At 48.2% G+C, this 18715-nt stretch overlaps 2 protein-coding genes across 5 annotated transcripts in view; one reads left to right on the top strand and one right to left on the bottom strand.

Moving 5' to 3' along the window:
* The first annotated feature begins 2 nt into the window (after nucleotides 1–2).
* Nucleotides 3–12013, top strand: LOC120743100 (gelsolin-like). Of its 4 annotated transcripts, none has more exons than XM_040046631.1 (19): nucleotides 3–91; nucleotides 793–993; nucleotides 1178–1332; nucleotides 5683–5847; nucleotides 5911–5970; nucleotides 6052–6141; nucleotides 6349–6438; nucleotides 6534–6666; nucleotides 6851–6939; nucleotides 7100–7222; nucleotides 7292–7378; nucleotides 9714–9859; nucleotides 9970–10060; nucleotides 10143–10313; nucleotides 10601–10775; nucleotides 10848–10969; nucleotides 11405–11482; nucleotides 11561–11621; nucleotides 11787–12013. In XM_040046631.1, the coding sequence occupies exons 2-19, from the start codon at nucleotides 801–803 to the stop codon at nucleotides 11948–11950; spliced, it is 2193 nt and encodes a 730-aa protein (XP_039902565.1). In that variant the 5' UTR covers nucleotides 3–91; nucleotides 793–800; the 3' UTR covers nucleotides 11951–12013. The 4 variants fall into 4 exon arrangements, with proteins under 4 accessions (XP_039902565.1, XP_039902566.1, XP_039902564.1 ...); XM_040046632.1 differs by having other exon boundaries at nucleotides 7094–7222; nucleotides 9726–9859; XM_040046630.1 differs by having other exon boundaries at nucleotides 7094–7222.
* dab2ipa (DAB2 interacting protein a) overlaps nucleotides 11767–18715 on the bottom strand; it is a 30818-nt gene continuing 23869 nt past the window's right edge. Inside the window, exons 15-20 of the mRNA XM_040046627.1 lie at nucleotides 15968–16248; nucleotides 15667–15780; nucleotides 15467–15589; nucleotides 15314–15393; nucleotides 13389–13476; nucleotides 11767–12951 (exon numbers count right to left, since the gene is read on the bottom strand). Coding sequence (XP_039902561.1) covers nucleotides 12781–12951; nucleotides 13389–13476; nucleotides 15314–15393; nucleotides 15467–15589; nucleotides 15667–15780; nucleotides 15968–16248 — 857 coding nt within the window. The 3' untranslated portion in view covers nucleotides 11767–12780. The remainder of the gene's footprint in view (nucleotides 12952–13388; nucleotides 13477–15313; nucleotides 15394–15466; nucleotides 15590–15666; nucleotides 15781–15967; nucleotides 16249–18715) is intronic.

Below are 18715 nucleotides of genomic sequence, written 5' to 3'. Positions count from 1 at the left end.
GATGTTTGTTTTTCCGCAGAAGCTCTTCATCCTCCTCGTCATCCTCATCTTTCCTTTCCACAGTCAGTCTTGCTTCTCAGTAACTGCTCAGGTGTGTTTCCTCTGTGTTACCTGTGATCAGTGAGGAGGCATTCGCTGTCTGTCGGGTTTTCCTCTTCCTGCTTTTAAACTTCTTGATTTCAAATGTTTAAATATAGAAAACCTTCACTTACTGTTTCTGTGAATGCCGCAGAGGTGAGACACACACACACACACCATGCTAAAACATGCATGTCAAAACCAACTGTGTGTGTTGATGCAACCTGAACAGGTTGAAACTTGATAGATGTTTTCATACAGCCTCAGGGTTGGATGACCTGTGAGCTGTCAGGTGTGTTAGCTCATGTTTGCAGGTGTGTCAGAATTGTCACAGGTGTGTGTTTGTGTGTGTCAACCTCGCCCTGTGAAAAAGGAAGTGCACACAATGAACCAGCTACTGCAAGAGGAACACAACGCTGTTAATACGACACACACACACACAGCTGTGCTATGGGAGCTGCTGTGAAATTCATCATCCAACAGCTCTGAGCTTTACGTGTGTTTTTGATTTTGATTGGGCTACAGCACACACCTGTTTGTTGTCCTGTGACTGATTTTAATGTTTTCATGACTTAGGGTTAGCCAGAGTAAGTAAATCTGATATTGTGGGTGGGGATTACATACACGCCACTCGTTAATGCTTCTGCCACGCCCCTTTCAGTGAAACGTTTTCAGGTTGGACTGTTTTCTTTTCTGTGGCTCCGCCCCTTGTAGGTGACATCATGGTATCCCATTCAGAGTTTGAGCGTGCAGGGAAGGAGGCGGGGCTTCAGGTGTGGCGGGTGGAGAACATGGAGCTGGTTCCTGTTCCTGAGAGCCTGTATGGCCGGTTCTACATCGGCGATGCGTACCTGATCCTGAAGAGCACGAGCAACCGCAGCGGTGCCTTGCAGTACGACCTGCACTACTGGCAGGGTACTGCAGTATTTCACGTACCGATACTACTGCCACTAATACTGCTGGAGAACATGTCGTAGTGACAGTCGAAATAAATGCAAACGGGAAGTGGTGTAGCACTGTGACTCGTGATACTGCAGTACTTGGTGGTGGTTGCAGCTGACCAGCTGTTCTGCTCTCTGATTGGCCGACTGTCTCACAGGTTCAGCGTGTTCTCAGGATGAGAGCGGAGCGGCGGCTATTCTCACTGTTCAGATGGACGACTTCCTGCAGGGGGCGCCGGTCCAGTACCGCGAAGTACAGGGCTACGAGTCTGGTACCTTCATCGGGTACTTCAAATCTGGTCTCACATACATGGTAACTACAACACAAGTACTACTATTACTACTAGGGGTGCAACGATATTCGTATCGATATTGAACCGTTCGATACAGTGCTTTCAGTTCGGTACGCATATGTATGAACAATACAAAATCTTTAATTTATTTTATCAACTTTCCTTCTGAGGATGCTGTCTGTGTTGAGCGCTCAGTGGATCTGCGCTCGACAGTGCAGCCTAGGCGGAGTAGTCGAACGCAGATTCACTGAGCGCAGGGCAAGCTAGCAGACAGAAGTTAAGCTCTCCTTGCAACATGGCAAATTGAACCTCCCCCACCCTCATTCAGATCTGGCGTTTGGAACTATTTTGGTTTTCATGTGAAGCATGACCCTGAAGGTAAGTGCGTCATGGACTAAAGTAAAACAGTATGTCGGATGTGCCACGCAATGCTCAATTACATGGGTGGGAACTAGTGCGTTAGCGCAGTTAGCTCGTTAACGTGTTGGCCGTCCAGCCCCAAGCACGGGGTGATCCGCGGTAGCTCGTTAACGGAGATTTGCTGTGTTGTGACGTTAACGTCATTTCAGATTAACGCTGAAAGCACTAGTGGGAACACAACGAATATGACTGCACATTTACTCCGACATCATCCTAGTGCAAAGACAAGTGGAAGCAGACAAAAACAACAAGCACGCATGCTACAAACTTTACCCGAGTCATTTAGACAGCCGTTAGCACAGGATTCTCCTTATGGGGACCTGATATGTTTAATATGCTGCTGAGAATATAGCCCAGAAGAAGCGTATAGTATAGCTTTTATTTTGGAAAGAGCCATTTCTCTGTTCTTGTGAACCAAGATGGCGCCGCGTATGGATGCCCTGGTGCTCCAGTGCGTTACTTTTGTTTTGTTTTTGTGCATTTCTTCTGTGTCTGGGCACTCCTCTGGATACTCTTACACCAGAGAAGAGCTCCTTAACTACAGGACCACAACGCCTGTGGATTTATTTCCAATATTTGTCGCATCTGCGGCAGATTTACTGCAGACTCTGACCAGGAAAGCGAGACGCCGAAAGAGAGGAAAGCGAGCCGGCGCACTCGTGCGTTTGAGGAGACGCGGACTGCGAACGGCTCTTCCTGGGATCTTCCTTTCTAATGTACGCTCACTCGGGAATAAGGTCAACGAACTTGCCCTGATGAGAAGCATGAACAGAGACCTTGCCTCCTCCTGTGTCTTATGTTTTACGGAGACGTGGCTCTGTGAGGACATCCCGGACAGCGCGCTAAAGCTGGAGGGCTTCCATCTGCTGCGCGTGGACCGGCAGGCCGCTCTATCCGGTAAGTCCAAAGGTGGAGGGGTCTGCTTCTACATCAATAGTGGCTGGTGCACAGATGTGACAGTGATTGCTCAGCACTGCTCTCCCTCTCTGGAATACCTTTTTATTCACTGCAAACCGTTTTATTCTCCGCGGGAGTTTGCTTCATTCATCCTGGCCGCTGTTTACATCCCGCCAGACGCGGATGCGCAGGCAGCTCAGGGCGCACTCGCGGAGCAGATTCTCCACATGGAGCGGACATACCCGGACTCTCTCATCATTGCTCTTGGGGACTTTAACAAAGCCAATCTGAGCCATGAGCTTCCCAAATACAAGCAGTATATTAAATGCCCGACCAGAGAGGACATTAGACCACTGCTACAGCACGATCAGCGGGGCCTATCGCGCGGTGCCGCGCGCTTCACTCGGACTCTCTGACCACGCCATGATCCACCTAATCCCCGCGTACAGACAGAGGCTGAAGCTCTCCAAACCTGTCGTGAGGACAAAAAAACTGTGGAGCAACGAGGCTGTGGAGGAGCTTCGCACGTGTTTGGAGACCACAGACTGGGACACAATGAAGGCTGCTTCTAACAGCTTGGACGAGTTTACGGACACTGTCACCTCCTATATCCACTTCTGTGAGGACAGCATTGTGCCATCACGCACCAGGGTGAGTTATAACAATGACAAACCCTGGTTTACTCCTAAACTCAAAAAGCTGTGGCTGGAAAAGAGAAAGGCGTTCAGAAGCGGAGACAGGGACTGCTACAGAGAGGCCAAGTACAGGTTCACTAAAGAAGTGGACATTGCTAAACATCAGCACTCTGAGAAGATGCAGCAGCAGATCTCAGAGAATGACTCGGCCTCTGTGTGGAAAGGTTTTAGGAATATCACCAACTACAAGCCTAAAACCCCCCACTCCACTGACGACTTGCTCTTAGCCAACACCCTAAACGACTTCTACTGCCGTTTTGACGAGCCATCAGGCAGCCTTCACACCTCCAACGGCCCCAACAATAGAGACACTTTGGACACTCATTCCCCCACCTCTCCCCCCTCCATAGAGCCATCACCACCTTCAAACCGTTCACCTACAACACCCCCCTCCTCACCCCACACAAAAGAGGATTTCACACCACCTCCTCCCACCACAACTCTTCATATTCATGAAGCAGATGTGAGGAAGCAGTTTAGGAGTCTGAATGCTCGGAAAGCTCCCGGCCCAGACGGTGTGTCTCCTGCCACCCTCAGACACTGTGCAAACGAGCTGGCCCCAGTGTTTTCTGGCATTTTCAACTCTTCACTGCAGGCATGTCATGTGCCTGCCTGCTTCAAGTCCTCTACCATAATCCCTGTCCCCAAGAAACCTAGGATCACTGGACTAAATGACTACAGACCCGTGGCTCTGACATCTGTGGTCATGAAGTCATTTGAGCGCCTAGTTTTCTCCCATCTCAAGACCCTCACGGCCCCCCTCCTGGACCCCCTGCAGTTTGCATATAGAGCCAACAGGTCTGTAGATGACGCCATCAACATGGCCCTACACTTCATCCTGCAGCATCTGGACTCCCCAGGAACCTACGCCAGGATCCTGTTTGTGGACTTCAGCTCTGCCTTCAACACCATCCTTCCAGACCATCTCCGAGGCAAGCTTTCCCAGATGACTGTGCCTGATCCCATCTGCCGGTGGATCACTGACTTCCTGACGGACAGGAAGCAGCATGTGAGGCTGGGAAAGAATGTCTCGGACTCCCGGACCATCAGCACCGGCTCCCCTCAGGGCTGTGTTCTTTCTCCTCTGCTCTTCTCCCTGTACACCAACTGCTGCACCTCCACCCACCAGTCTGTCAAGCTAATCGAGTTTGCAGATGACACCACCGTTATTGGACTCATCTCGGACGGGGATGAGTCTGCCTACAGGAGGGAGGTTGAACGTCTGGTGTCCTGGTGCAGCCACAACAACCTGGTGCTGAATGCCCAGAAGACAGTGGAGATTATTGTGGACTTCAGGAAGCACACAGCCCCATTCCCCCCCCATCATCCTGACTGACACCCCCATCACCTCTGTGGACTCATTCCGCTTCCTGGGTACCACCATCACCCAGGACCTGAAGTGGGAGCCCACCATCACCTCCGTCATCAAGAAAGCCCAGCAGAGGATGTACTTCCTGAGGCAGCTGAAGAAATTCAACCTGCCAACACGGACGATGATGCAGTTCTACACTGCTATCATCGAGTCCATCCTCACCTCCTCCATCACCGTGTGGTACGCTGGAGCCACTATCAGGGACAAACAGAGACTGCAGCGTGTTGTGCGCTCTGCTGAGAAGGTGATTGGCTGCAGACTCCCATCCCTGCAGGACCTGTACACCTCCAGGACATTGCGGCATGCAGCTCGGATCTCAGCTGACCCTTCTCACCCTGGACACAGTCTGTTTGACCTGCTCCCCTCAGGCAGGAGGCTCCGGTCCATTCGCACCAGAACCTCTCGCCATAAGAACAGTTTCTTCCCCTCTGCTGTTGGACACATGAACAATAACCATATGACTGTCCCCGCCACTATCACATGACCCTACGCTGTGTCACTGCATCATTCCATGTTTGGCACTGATCACCACCTGCACTAATGTATATATCTTTCTACGTAGCACTTTTAATTCTTATTCTTATTTTTATATCTTATGACACTATGTTTGCACTGAAGCACCGCAGCAATTTCCTAATGTTGTAAACCTGCTCAACATTTGGCAATAAACCCCTTTCTGATTCTGATTCTAATAAACTCTCTTTTCCAAAGATGAGGGATTTCTCCATCAGATTTATTATTTTATTACTTTGTTGTTTCAGCAACATTAAATTTAAAAACTGCACATTTGAGTTAAAATATATATTTATAATTTTAATAAATGGCAAATTAAAAAGGCATGAACTTTTTTTTTTTTTTTTTTTTTGTATTGAACCGTGAATTTTGTGTATCGTTGCACCCCTAATTACTATGTGTACTTACGCTGATTCTGTGATCATTAATGAGCTCATTCTAAATGACATCACTTCCTGCCTGTCTGGATACAGAAAGGGGGCGTGGCCTCAGGGTTCAAGCACGTGGTGACCAGTGATGTTGGTGATGTTAAGCGACTGCTGCATGTCAGAGGTCGGCGCGCTGTCAGGGCGACAGAGGTTCCTGTCAGTTGGGACAGCTTCAACCAGTCAGATAGCTTCATTCTGGACCTGGGACAGGTGAGGCAGGGGCGGGACAGGTGAGAGAGGGTGGTACAGCTGTAAACCTGTTTTTCTCTACAGGAAATGATTCAGTGGTCTGGTTCCCACAGCAACCACTTTGAGAAGCTGAAGGCAACCATGGTGAGTACTGACATCACCTAATTACGTCATCATTTTATGACGTCACAAAGCAGAATACCTGATTAATTAAATCTTCGACAGATGTCTAAGGGTATCCGTGACAATGAGAGGTGCGGGCGGGCTGAGCTCCAGGTCTGCGATGAAGGGGTGGAGCCAGAGAAGATGGTAGAGGTATGCAAATCGTGTGTAATGATTTCATCACAGACTCCTTAGCAGTACAGAAACGCACCACAGCTCAGTTCTTCTGGCGTCCAGCAGAAGCAGCAGTGAGGCACAATAGGCACATTTACAGCCTGATACAGAAACTGTTCTGCTGTTCAAGCTGCAGTGCATGATGGGACGTTCAGCTGACCTTTCACTGCTCTCTGTTGTGTTCAGGTTCTCGGGGAGAAGCCGGAGCTTTCCGAGTCTCAGGCTGACGACGCCGAGACAGATGCCTCCAACAGGAAAGCGGCTCGTCTCTACAAGGTAACAAACTCTGGTGTTTCTCACCTGGATCGTCATCCAATCAGCTCTCCGTGGCTGCCCATGATGTCTGAAGATTTACACGTGACTCGTCTCAGGTGTCGAATGCAGGCGGAGACCTGGAGGTCACTGTGGTGGCCGAGGAGAGCCCGTTCTCCCAGAATACTTTGGTGTCCAGCGAGTGTTTCATTCTTGACAACGGAGCCAACGGACACATCTTCATCTGGAAAGGTGAGCACAACAGGTGTGAAACCAGCAAGACCCATCTGACAGGCCGGGAACTGGTCATGGAGAGGGAGCGCTCGTTTTTCCACCTGTGAATAAACTGAACGTCCGGAGGTCACCTGTCTGGATGAGACTGAACAGAATGTAACACCTGCTGGTCCAAATTAACGGCGTGCGTGCGTGTATGCAGGTAAAGATGCAAACTCGGAGGAGCGTCACGCTGTCCTGAACACCGCAGAGTCGTTCATCTCAAAGATGAACTACCCCAGTTTCACACGGGTAGAGACACACACACACACACACACACACACACACACACACACACACACACACACACACACACACACACACACTTACAGTCTCACCTGAGATGAGCTGCATCAGGAAACAGGTGATCCGATTTTCCTGTCCTACCTGTGTTCCCGCCCCCCAGGTCCAGGTCCTTCCTGAGCACGGGGAGGGGCCACTCTTCAAACAGTTCTTTAAGGACTGGAGGGGCCCCAGTGACACGGTCGGCATGGGAACCGCCTACGTGTCCAACAAGATTGCAAAGATGGAAAAGGTAAGCCAATCAGCTTCCAGGACTAAACTGTGCCGAGCCAGACCAAAGCTGACTCCTGTGATTGGACAGGTGCCGTTTGATGCATCTACGCTCCACCAATCAGAAGGCATGGCGGCGCAGTATGGCATGGTCGACTGCGGGGACGGAGAAAAACAGGTGAGAACACCTGAATGTCGGCAGCTCAGGTACACGGTCACCTGACAAGCATGATGTTACTCAGGGCAGGTTTTCAGCCCTGAGTAACATCTGCAGGTTTCAGCTCAACAACGACAAGCTGAGAGGCTCCTGACTGACGAAACCCGGGGCAGTAAAGCTCCAGCGTGTGACTGACCTCACTGTAAGGCTGGCTCACCTGCAGCTGACTGATCCACCCGCCCACCTCTGTCACCTGTGTGTGCAGGCACACATCGCTGCTGCAGAAGAAAGGACTCTCAGAAAATCGGCGACCATCTACCGCTTCATAACGCCTTTCTGACTCTTCGCTGTGTTCTGTTTGTATTTAATCGAGCTGATACCGGGGAGAAGCAAAGACCACCTCGTAAAGCATAACATGTGATGTCGCAGAGCTCTGTGTGTGCTGAGCAATGATGCATGAGCAGGCTTTTGGTGCTCTTTCTCTGTGGACTGACGCTGAACAAGCAGAAACCTGTAACGTGCCCTGCTCACCAGCACGGTTTGAAGTACCCGAAAGGCTGGTTCTGCTCAGCTGGACGTTTTCAGTGGGAGAAAATAATCCTCACCCTCCCCCTCCTCCTCCTTCAGTGTCAGCTGACTGCAGGTTTCAACATTATAAACAGGACATCTGCACAATGACTGAAACTAGCACCAATGACTAACAATGGTGAGGTCAGTTTATGATCATTAATGTGCAGACTGTCATGACCACTGATCACAGACAGTAAGGTAGAAACCTGCAGTCAGCTGAGACTGAAGGAGTCACCTGATGATGATGATGATGATGATGATGATGAAACGTTTCTCGCACTGAAAACGTTCAGATGAGCAGAACCAGCCTGTTTCCTTACCTGGATGACTGAGCGCCCATCAACAGGGTTTGAAGTACAGTACAAAGTAACTGTCACGCCTCCCTGACAGCCACATTATGACAGAACTAGCACTAATATTACTGAAGAACAAACGTATCAGGCTGTAAACATGCAGGATTGAGCCAAAGCGATGATCACCCATTACCAGCAGCTACCATCATTGGTTGTTTCATTCATTTAAATATCCTCCACCAAATCTGTGCACTGAAAGGTGAAACAAATGCATGTGAAACTGTCCACACACAGTTGTGCCTCTTTTGGTGGTTTTCCCCTCACACTGGTCGACCTTCAGATTGTGTCACAGCAGGTTTTCTTTCAAGCTGGAGAGATATGATCCAAAGTGCACATTTCACATAGTGAGACCTCATTTGCAAATTTCAAATGTCATAAAACCTCAAAGATGACGGAGATTGCAGATGATGCGTTCACCTGTAGTGTCTCCTGTTTTCTAACTGAGACGTCTCTGTGAAAATATGGCACTTGTGACGTTCACACAGCTTCACAGCGAAGTGCCTTGAGGGCACTATTTGGGGAAAAAACTGAACCGAATGGAAATGTGGCCGTTTTTCTTCCTCCAGTCGTACTCGTACTCCAGCAGACTAACCGAGCTGAAAGCTTGAACGCCACATCATCCCTCCTCTCTGATGGAAAACAGTCTCCATTGGTGCCAGGAGAGTTAGCAGCTGTGTTCACAGGTGTGCTGATAAAACATTTGCATGTAAGTCAGACACACTAGATTATCACCCGGCTGCACTCATTACTGTCTACACCAGGGGTGTCAAACTCAAATACACAGTGGGCCAAAATTCAAAACTGGAACAAAGTCGAGGGCTAACGTTAATATTTATTGAAATATATTTATTCCTCCAGATATAAGAATGAATCTTTTCTTATGGACTCAAACACGTTTTGCTGAAAAACTGAATATGGAACAAGCAAAGCTTAATACTAAAATATATAGATAAGCTGTATAATACCAGTAGGCCAGCTCTAATAGTAATTTGGTATGGCTTCGCGGGCCAAATGTAAATAGGCTGCGGGCCAAATTTTGCCCGCGGGCCAGAGTTTGACACCTATGATCTACACAGAAAGGACTCAGGACCTTCCTGTCACTGAGCAGGACGAAGGCAAAACATAAGAGTTCGTCACACGCAGCAAAAACAGGCTGGTGTCAGCCTTGGTCACATGAAGCACTCTGATTGGCTCGTTAAATTTTGAATGTTCATGTGTAACAGAGGCAGGTTACACGCGCCTCTGTTTGGATTGGACATGTGTTTCTCAGGATCTCGATACAAACTCAAACATGTAAGTCAGTGACTTCACTTACACGAGGTGATATTTTAATTGTTTTCCAACTTTTGGGTTTTTGATTTTAAAAAGCAATCTCCTTTTGAAAGCTGTGACGTCCGTGGCCGCAGAGCCGCCAGGCTTTACAAACAAGTCAGTCTCTGTCACAGATTTGGAGGGTCGAAGGCTCGGAGAAGGTTCCCGTGGACTCGGCGTCCTACGGTCAGTTCTATGGAGGAGACAGTTATATCATCCTGTATCGCTACCAGCACGGCGACCGAAGCGGTCAGATCATCTACATGTGGTGAGGCGCTGCATGCGTGCTGGGATCCTCGGTCATGTCTCTCCACAGCAGGGTGCCATCTAGTGCTGGAAAACTTGCTTCTAATGTAGATGTTTTTATTCCCTCTATAGGCAGGGAGCGGAGTCTACCCAGGACGAGGTTGCGGCATCGGCCTTCTTGGCTGTTGAGGTGGATGATGAGCTGGAAGGAAGTGCTGTCCAGGTAAACCAGCTGGGAACGCTGAGCCCAGTCTGTTAACCCAACCCTCTGAGCAGGAAAGGCTCTTACTCTTACCTGTGTGCAGGTGCGGGTCATTCAAGGAAAAGAGCCCGCCCACCTCATGAGTCTGTTTGGCGACAAACCACTGGTGGTGTACAAGGGCGGGACTTCTAGAGAGAACGGCCAATCAGAAGCTGCAGACACTCGCCTGTTCCAGATAAGAGCCAATCCAGCAGGAAACACCAGAACTGTGGAGGTGAGGCGAGAACTGGAGCCCAGTGAAGACAGGTTCTTTCCTTTTAGAGTTTTAATCCAGAAAATCAAAGTTCCTTTGGTTCAAAGAACGTCCCAGACTTCTGGTTGATAGACTTTGAGTCCAGAGAACTCTGAGGGCTCAGCATTTGAGTCCAGAACTTTAGTTTTAGCTCAGGAATATTTTGGTCCAAAAGGTTTTGGTTCAGATCTTCGCGCCTTGCGACTGTCACGTTGTCTGAGCCTGCATTGGTTAGTCCAGGTGGAGCCTGACTCCTCTGCTCTTGTCAGGTGGAGCCGTCCTCCTCCCGTCTGAACTCCAACGATGTTTTCCTCCTGGTTTTGCCCTCTGGATCCTGGATGTGGAAAGGCAGTAGAAGCAACCCAGACGAACTGAAGGGAGCCGAGCAGCTGGCTGAGATCCTGCATGTGACCCCCACCCTTCTGGACGAGGGGGAGGAGCAAGGTGGGGAAGACAGGTGAAATATTTACCAATGTGCACATACTAGAACCATAAACTGACCATCCACGGTTACAGATGGATTCTGGGATACGCTGGGGGGGCAGCAGGACTACTGTCGGTCTGCTCGGCTGAAGAACCAGATGGAAGCTCATCCTCCCCGGCTGTTTGCCTGCTCCAACAAGACTGGAAATTTCAAGGTCTGTCAGCTCGTCACATGATTGGTTCTCCAGGAGCAAGGCCAACGTCACCATCATCGTTTACTACAAAGTTCTAGCAAAGCCAGTTTCATTTATACAAGATTAATCAGTCAACAATCAGCTCGATAGTTTCAGCTTCAGGTGGAAACTGAAACTAACTTCTAAATCCAGAGACACCTGGAGGCTAGACTTTATTATATCCTCTTTCAATTCAGTTTTAATTACAGTGCACAAAATCACAACAATAGTTGCCTAAATACACTTTAGACTGTAAAGTAAAGACAATAAAACAGAAAAGCAGAGGGCCGGCCGTCTGCTGTCACTGGCTGGGGGTGAGGGGAGGAGTGCGGGACAAAGACGCGCTGTGGAAGAGGCTGAATGTTGGTGACCAGGCTCGGTGCTAAACAAATCTTCACAGGTGAATCTGTGTTTCAGGTAGATGCAGTTCCAGGTGAGCTGACGCAGGATGATCTCGCTCCTGATGATGTCATGATCTTGGATACCTGGGACCAGGTGGGCGTCTCCTTCTGTTCATACAGTTAAAGATGTCTGCATCTCTTCGGTGTCCTCACGTCCTGCGTCCTGCTGCAGGTGTTCGTTTGGATTGGAAACGAAGCTCAGGAGGAGGAGAAGACTCGGGCGGTGACATCAGGTGAGACCGACAGGAGGCTAAAGTGGGCGTTACCTGGCAGTGTGTCCGATGTCCTCTGCTCTGAACTCGTCTAATATCTCGAAGGATCGGTTCAGTTGTAATTTAAAGTCTAAACTCGTAACTTTTGAGGCGTTTGAAATAAAACTTTTTTTTTTTTCCCTGCAGCTGAGCGCTACATCGAGAGTGACCCAGCCAATCGTGACCCTCGAACCCCCATCGTGACGGTGAAGCAGGGATTCGAACCGCCAACCTTCACCGGCTGGTTTCTGGGCTGGGAGTACGAATACTGGTCCATTAGCCCACTCCAGCGCTATCTCCAGGCCCTGTGACCTCACTTCCTGTTTACCATTGACCTTTGAGCTGTCTGCATGAATAAAAGCTTTTTATCGACATGCACGTCTCTGTGTGTGATGAGTAGGTAGACGGTGTATTAGTTTATTGGAGCGTCTCTATAAGTACCAACGTGGATAAATAACAATAAGAGGAAACATAAACACGGAGACAGAAGCCACAGTGAGCACAGCAGAGACAGTCTGAGTGTGCACGTGTTCACAAACTATTCATCACAATTTAAAGTTTGGACCGCTTTACAATAAAATCTGGTGTTTACATTAAAATCAGAATTCTCTGAAACAACAAACTAGCATCTCTAACTCTCCCACGCCTCGCCCATGTGACCAAAATATTCAAAGCTACGGAAGCCCTGAGGGGCCAACACAATCACTTGGAGTTGTGGTGCTGCTTCTAGTCTTTGTGCTAAGCTAGGCTAACCGGGATGAGGAAGTTTCCGTGAGGCAGCTCGGACACAAAGGTCGGACTGTTCCTTTAAAATACAATCGAAAGTCAAAGCGTCTAAAACAATAAATATGTTCCTCCAGCCTGGAGCCACGTACAGGTGGGGTTGCTTCATGTCTTGTCATAAAATGTCCATTTTGGTTTCGGGACAGTTTTTCTGATTCGTAACAGGAATTACCAAAATGTAAACGGGATATGATGTCATACTCTAACTAGTTCAAAGAGAAAACGTGCAAAACAAAAACAGGAAATGAGTTGGATTAAGGTCAGAGGTTCATCTGTAAAAGTCTATGGGTTAGCCCCGCCTCTATGGGCCTCGTAAGGCTAAGCACCTCCCTCTCCTTGCAGTACAGCCAGTTAGAGCTCAGCAGTTGCCAGAGTTGCGGAACTCTCCGTTCTCGGTGATCTGCAGCGATGACGTGTTGCTCGGAGACAGGCCGTTCCTCTGTGATGTCACGGCATAACGCTCCTTCAGCTGAGTTAGAGCCGCCATCAGACGAGTGTTCGCTGCGTCAAGACTCGCAATCCTCTTCTCCTGAGAGTCAGACAGGTGAGACGGGCAGGTGAGACAGTAAGCTCAGAACAAACCTGCAGGTCCACTTATGTCCACCTGGGATCTTTAGTCAGCTGTCACAGGGAGGCGGGATTTTACATATTTTCCTGTTTGTGCTGCTAATACGCTTTAAATATGAAGAACATTAAATGTTTTTCACTAACATATTTCACCTAATTATGATGTCGTACACATAAAATGTTTTTACAGACATGCATCAAAACTCAGCTATGCTAGCTACTGTTAGCTTCATTCCGAGATGGAGAACAGCTCGAGACGTCTTTTAAGACACCATAATGACGCTGAAGTAGCTTATGAGCACTTCCACCTGTTTCCACCATCACTGGGCAAAATATGGTCACTTCTACAGTCATAAACTCTGAGGCTTCAAATACAGATTTCAGGTGATGGAGACGTACCTGTGCCTCTATAATCTTCTGCTTCGAGTCAACCACAGCCTGCATGTCAGAGTGATCCTTCTTTAACTCTTCCTCCACCGCCATCAACCTGCAGGTGATCAGACAGACAGGTGATCAGACAGACAGAGAGACAGACAAAAGGACGGACAGACAGACAGGCGATCAGACAGAGAGAGAGACAGGTGATCAGACAGACAGACAGAGAGACAGGTGATCAGACAGACAGAGAGATAGGTGATCAGACAGACAGACAAACAGAGAGAGAGACAGGTGATCAGACAGACAGAGAGACAGGTGATCAGACAGACAGACAAACAGAGAGAGAGACAGGTGATCAGACAGACAGAGAGACAGGTGATCAGACAGACAGACAAACAGAGAGACAGGTAATCAGACAGACAGACAAACAGAGAGACAGACAGACAGAGATAAGTGATCAGACAGACAGAGAGAGGTGATCAGACAGACAGACAAGACAGAGAGAGAGACAGGTGATCAGACAGAGAGAGAGACAGGTGATCAGACAGACAGACAGAGAGACAGAGAGACAGGTGATCAGACAGAGAGAGAGACAGGTGATCAGACAGACAGACAGAGAGAGAGACAGGTGATCAGACAGACAGACAGAGAGACAGGTGATCAGACAGAGAGAGAGACAGGTGATCAGACAGACAGACAAACAGAGAGAGAGACAGGTGATCAGACAGAGAGAGAGACAGGTGATCAGACAGACAGACAGAGAGACAGAGAGACAGGTGATCAGACAGAGAGAGAGACAGGTGATCAGACAGACAGACAGAGAGACAGAGAGACAGGTGATCAGACAGACAGACAGAGAGACAGGTGATCAGACAGACAGGTGATCAGACAGACAAACAGAGAGACAGGTAATCAGACAGACAGGTGATCAGACAGACAGAGACAAACAAAAGGACGGACAGACAGACAAACAGAGAGACAGACAGACAGACAGGTGATCAGACAGACAGAGACAAACAAAAGGACGGACAGACAGACAAACAGAGAGACAGACAGACAGGCGATCAGACAGACAGAGAGACAGACAGACAGTCAGGTGATCAGACAGACAAACAGACAGACAGGTGATCAGACAGACAGACAAACAGAGAGAAAGACGGACAGGTGATCAGACAGACAGAGACAAACAAAAGGACGGACAGACAGACAGACAGACAGGCGATCAGACAGACAGACAAACGGAGAGACAAGTGATCAGACAGACAGAGAGACGGACAGTCAGGTGATCAGACAGACAAACAGAGAGACAGGTGATCAGACAGACAGACAAACAGAGAGACAGACAGACAGACAAACAGAGAGACAGACAGAGAGACAGGTGATCAGACAGACAGACAAACAGAAAGACGGATAAACTGACAGGTGATCAGACAGACATTTTCTCAGACAGAAAGACAGACAGAGACGGGCAGACAGACAGAGACAAACAGACAGACAGACAGATAGAAAGACAGACAGAGAGAAAGATGGACAGATGAATAGACAGACAGAGAGACAAATAGACAGACAGGCAGGCAGAGAGACAGAAAGAGAGGCAGACAGACAGACACAGACAGAGAGACAAACAGACTTGAAAGACAGAGAGACAAACAGACAGGAATAGAGACAAACAGACAGAGACACAGATGGGCAGACAGACAGACAGACAGACAGAGAGACAGACGGGCAGACAGACGGACAGAGAGACAGGCACCTGACAGGTGTCAGGTGAAGTTGATTATTTCTGACATCTGAATCGGTCGAGCACAGTGGAGCTGGTGCTGCAGTTCACAGTTCAACCTCTAGGTGGCTGCTGAGAAGTCTTTTTCCTTGTTGTCTGTTTGCTAAGGTGAACAAGCACAACCCTCAAGTACTGTTTCTATGGTAATGCACACAGGTGTTCCCACCTGCTGATGATGCTGTTCATCTGCAGGTCTTTGTCGTCCTGCAGTCTCCTTAGCCGACTCTCTGTGTCCTCCAAACGAGCCTAAAACACACGCACACTGCTATTGGTCTTGCTGTGTCATGTGACTGAGCTTCTCTGCAGGTGGGTCACAGACCTGGTACTCCTGCAGCATGCGCTGATTCTGCTGATCCTGGACCATCAGACGTGCTTCACACTCCTCCTGACGCAGTGCAGCAATGCGCAACTTCTCCTGCAGCAACGCAATCTCCTGCTGGTACTGCACACACACACACACACACACACACCGTCAGAACCAGTAGAACCAGTGTTGACCCAGAACTTTGAGAACCTTACCTTCTCCACGAGGCTGTCATCATGGCGATCATCCTCAGCCTCACCATAGGAGGAGGTGGAGTTCATGTTGAGCAGCCAGGCTGCCGTACGGTCTAACGCGCAGGGAGACGGAGCCTGGACACACAAACACACCTGAACAGGTACCGCCCACGACCTTAGACAGTCCAGGTACGTCCTCTGGGTGGGTCACTTCAGAAAAAGCTTTAAACAAGTATGGAGGACCGCCTCCTTGCATCTGATCATTAAATCAGGAAAGCCTGAACAAAATGACTCCATGGTACCGTGGTAACAGCCTAGTTACCTTGGCAGCCGGCCGCTGCTTCTCAGGGCTATCTCCTTTGGACGATGACGACATCTGTCTGAGCCGCGACTGGCTGCTGGTTGGCCAATCAGGGCTCGATGACATCATGCTGCCAGAGGTGGGACGTGGGGGGTAGGCGGATCCTGCACCACTGCCGCCGCTGAGCATGCTGGGAGGCGTCCGGCCTCGAGGAGGTCCGGGTGGAGCTGAGGACGGAGGAGGAGGCTGATCAATTCGTCTCTGGGGGCCCGAGGAGTTCTGCCGAGGTGGGACGGAGCTACCTGAAAGGTGGGAGCAATCAAAGGTAAATCAGACCTGATCCTCAAACTTCAGGCCTCGTCCAAAAATATAAAGCAATTTGCTGGTTGTGAGTGTCATTGTAGCTAATGGCAAAAACCCACCCACCACTTTAATCACACTCTAGATCTTGGTTTCGGTTTTACCCATCAGTCTTAGCTAATTATAGGCCAATCTCCAACCTTCCTTTCATATCAAACATCCTTGAAAGAGTAGTTGTCAAACAGCTAACAGATCATCTGCAGAGGAATGGCTTATTTGAAGAGTTTCAGTCAGGTTTCAGAGCTCATCACAGCACAGAAACAGCTTTAGTGACGGTTACAAATGATCTTCTTATGGCCTCTGACAGTGGACTCATCTCTGTGCTTGTCCTGCTAGACCTCAGTGCAGCGTTCGATACTGTCGACCATCATATCCTATTACAGCGATTAGAACATTCCACAGAAGAATTTTGAGTTTTTCTAACAGGAAGCCAAAACAGGAGAAATCTGCTCTCTCTTTCTAGTCCCTGTCAGGACTCTTGCTGCAGCATTTTGGATTAACACAGCGCCAAATCACAACAACATTCGCCTCAAGGCGCTTTATATTGTAAGGTCGACCCTACAATAATACATACAGAGAAAAACCCAACAATCATATGACCCCATATGAGCAGCACTTTGGCGACAGTGGGAAGGAAAAACTCCCTTTTAACAGGAAGAAACCTCCAGCAGAACCAGGCTCAGGGAGGGGCGGGGCCATCTGCTGTGATTGGTTGGGTAAGAGAAGGAAGACAGAATAAAGACATGCTTTGGAAGAGAGACAGAGGTTAATAACAGATATGATTCGGTGCAGAGAGGTCTGTTAATACATAGTGAGTGAAGAAGAAACACCCAGTGCATCATGGGAATCCCCGGCAGCCTACACCTATTGCAGCATAACTAAGGGAGGATCCAGGGTCACCTGGTCCAGCCCTAACTATATGCTTTAGCAAAAAGGAAAGTTTGAAGCCTAATCTTAAAAGTAGAGATAGTGTCTGTCTCCTGAATCCAAACTGGAAGCTGGTTCCACAGAAGAGGGGCCTGAAAACTGAAGGCTCTGCCTCCCATTCTACTTTTAAATACTCTAGGAACAACAAGTAGGCCTGCAGAGCGAGAGCGAAGTGCTCTAATAGGGTGATATGGTACTACAAGGTCATTAAGATAAGATGGGGCCTGATTATTTAAGACCTTGTATGTGAGGAGCAGGATTTTGAATTCTGGACTTAACAGGAAGCCAAAACAGGAGAAATCTGCTCTCTTTCTAGTCCCTGTCAGGACTCTTGCTGCAGCATTTTGGATTAACTGAAGGCTTTTCAGGGAGTTTTTAGGACTTCCTGATAATAATGAATTACAGTCGTCCAGCCTGGAAGTAATAAATGCATGAACTAGTTTTTCAGCTTCACTCTGAGACAGGATATTTCTAACTTTAGAGATGTTGCACAAATGGAAGAAAGCAGTCTTACATATTTGTTTAATATGTGCGTTGAAGGACATATCCTGGTCAAAAATGACTCCAAGGTTCCTCACAGTGTTACTGGAGGCCAAGGTAATGCCATCCAGAGTAAGAATCTGCTTAGATACCATATTTCTAAGATTTTCAGGGCCGAGTACAATAACCTCAGTTTGATCTGAATTAAGAAGCAGAAAGTTAGCGGCCATCCAGGTCTTTATGTCTTTAAGACATTCCTGCAGTTTAACTAATTGGTGTGTGTTATCTGGCTTCATGGACAGATAGAGCTGGGTGTCATCTGCATAGCAGTGTAAATGTATGCTATGTCTTCTAATGATGCTGCCTAAGGGAAGCATGTATACAGGGAGTGCAGAATTATTAGGCAAGTTGTATTTTTGAGGAATAATTTTATTATTGAACAACAACCATGTTCTCAATGAACCCAAAAAACTCATTAATATCAAAGCTGAATGTTTTTGGAAGTAGTTTTTAGTTTGTTTTTAGTTTTAGCTATTTTAGGGGGATATCTGTGTGTGCAGGTGACTATTACTGTGCATAATTATTAGGCAACTTAACAAAAAACAAATATATACCCATTTCAATTATTTATTTTTACCAGTGAAACCAATATAACATCTCCACATTCACAAATATACATTTCTGACATTCAGAAACAAAACAAAAACAAATCAGCGACCAATATAGCCACCTTTCTTTGCAAGGGCACTCAAAAGCCTGCCATCCATGGATTCTGTCAGTGTTTTGATCTGTTCACCATCAACATTGCGTGCAGCAGCAACCACAGCCTCCAAGACACTGTTCAGAGAGGTGTACTGTTTTCCCTCCTTGTAAATCTCACATTTGATGATGGACCACAGGTTCTCAATGGGGTTCAGATCAGGTGAACAAGGAGGCCATGTCATTAGTTTTTCTTCTTTTATACCCTTTCTTGCCAGCCACGCTGTGGAGTACTTGGACGCG

This window comes from Simochromis diagramma, unplaced genomic scaffold (assembly GCF_900408965.1).
Source record: "Simochromis diagramma unplaced genomic scaffold, fSimDia1.1 OVJJ01000038.1, whole genome shotgun sequence".
NCBI lineage: Eukaryota > Metazoa > Chordata > Actinopteri > Cichliformes > Cichlidae > Simochromis > Simochromis diagramma.
The sequence above is the reverse complement of the archived record's forward strand: the minus strand, read 5'-3'. Positions and strand labels throughout refer to the sequence as shown.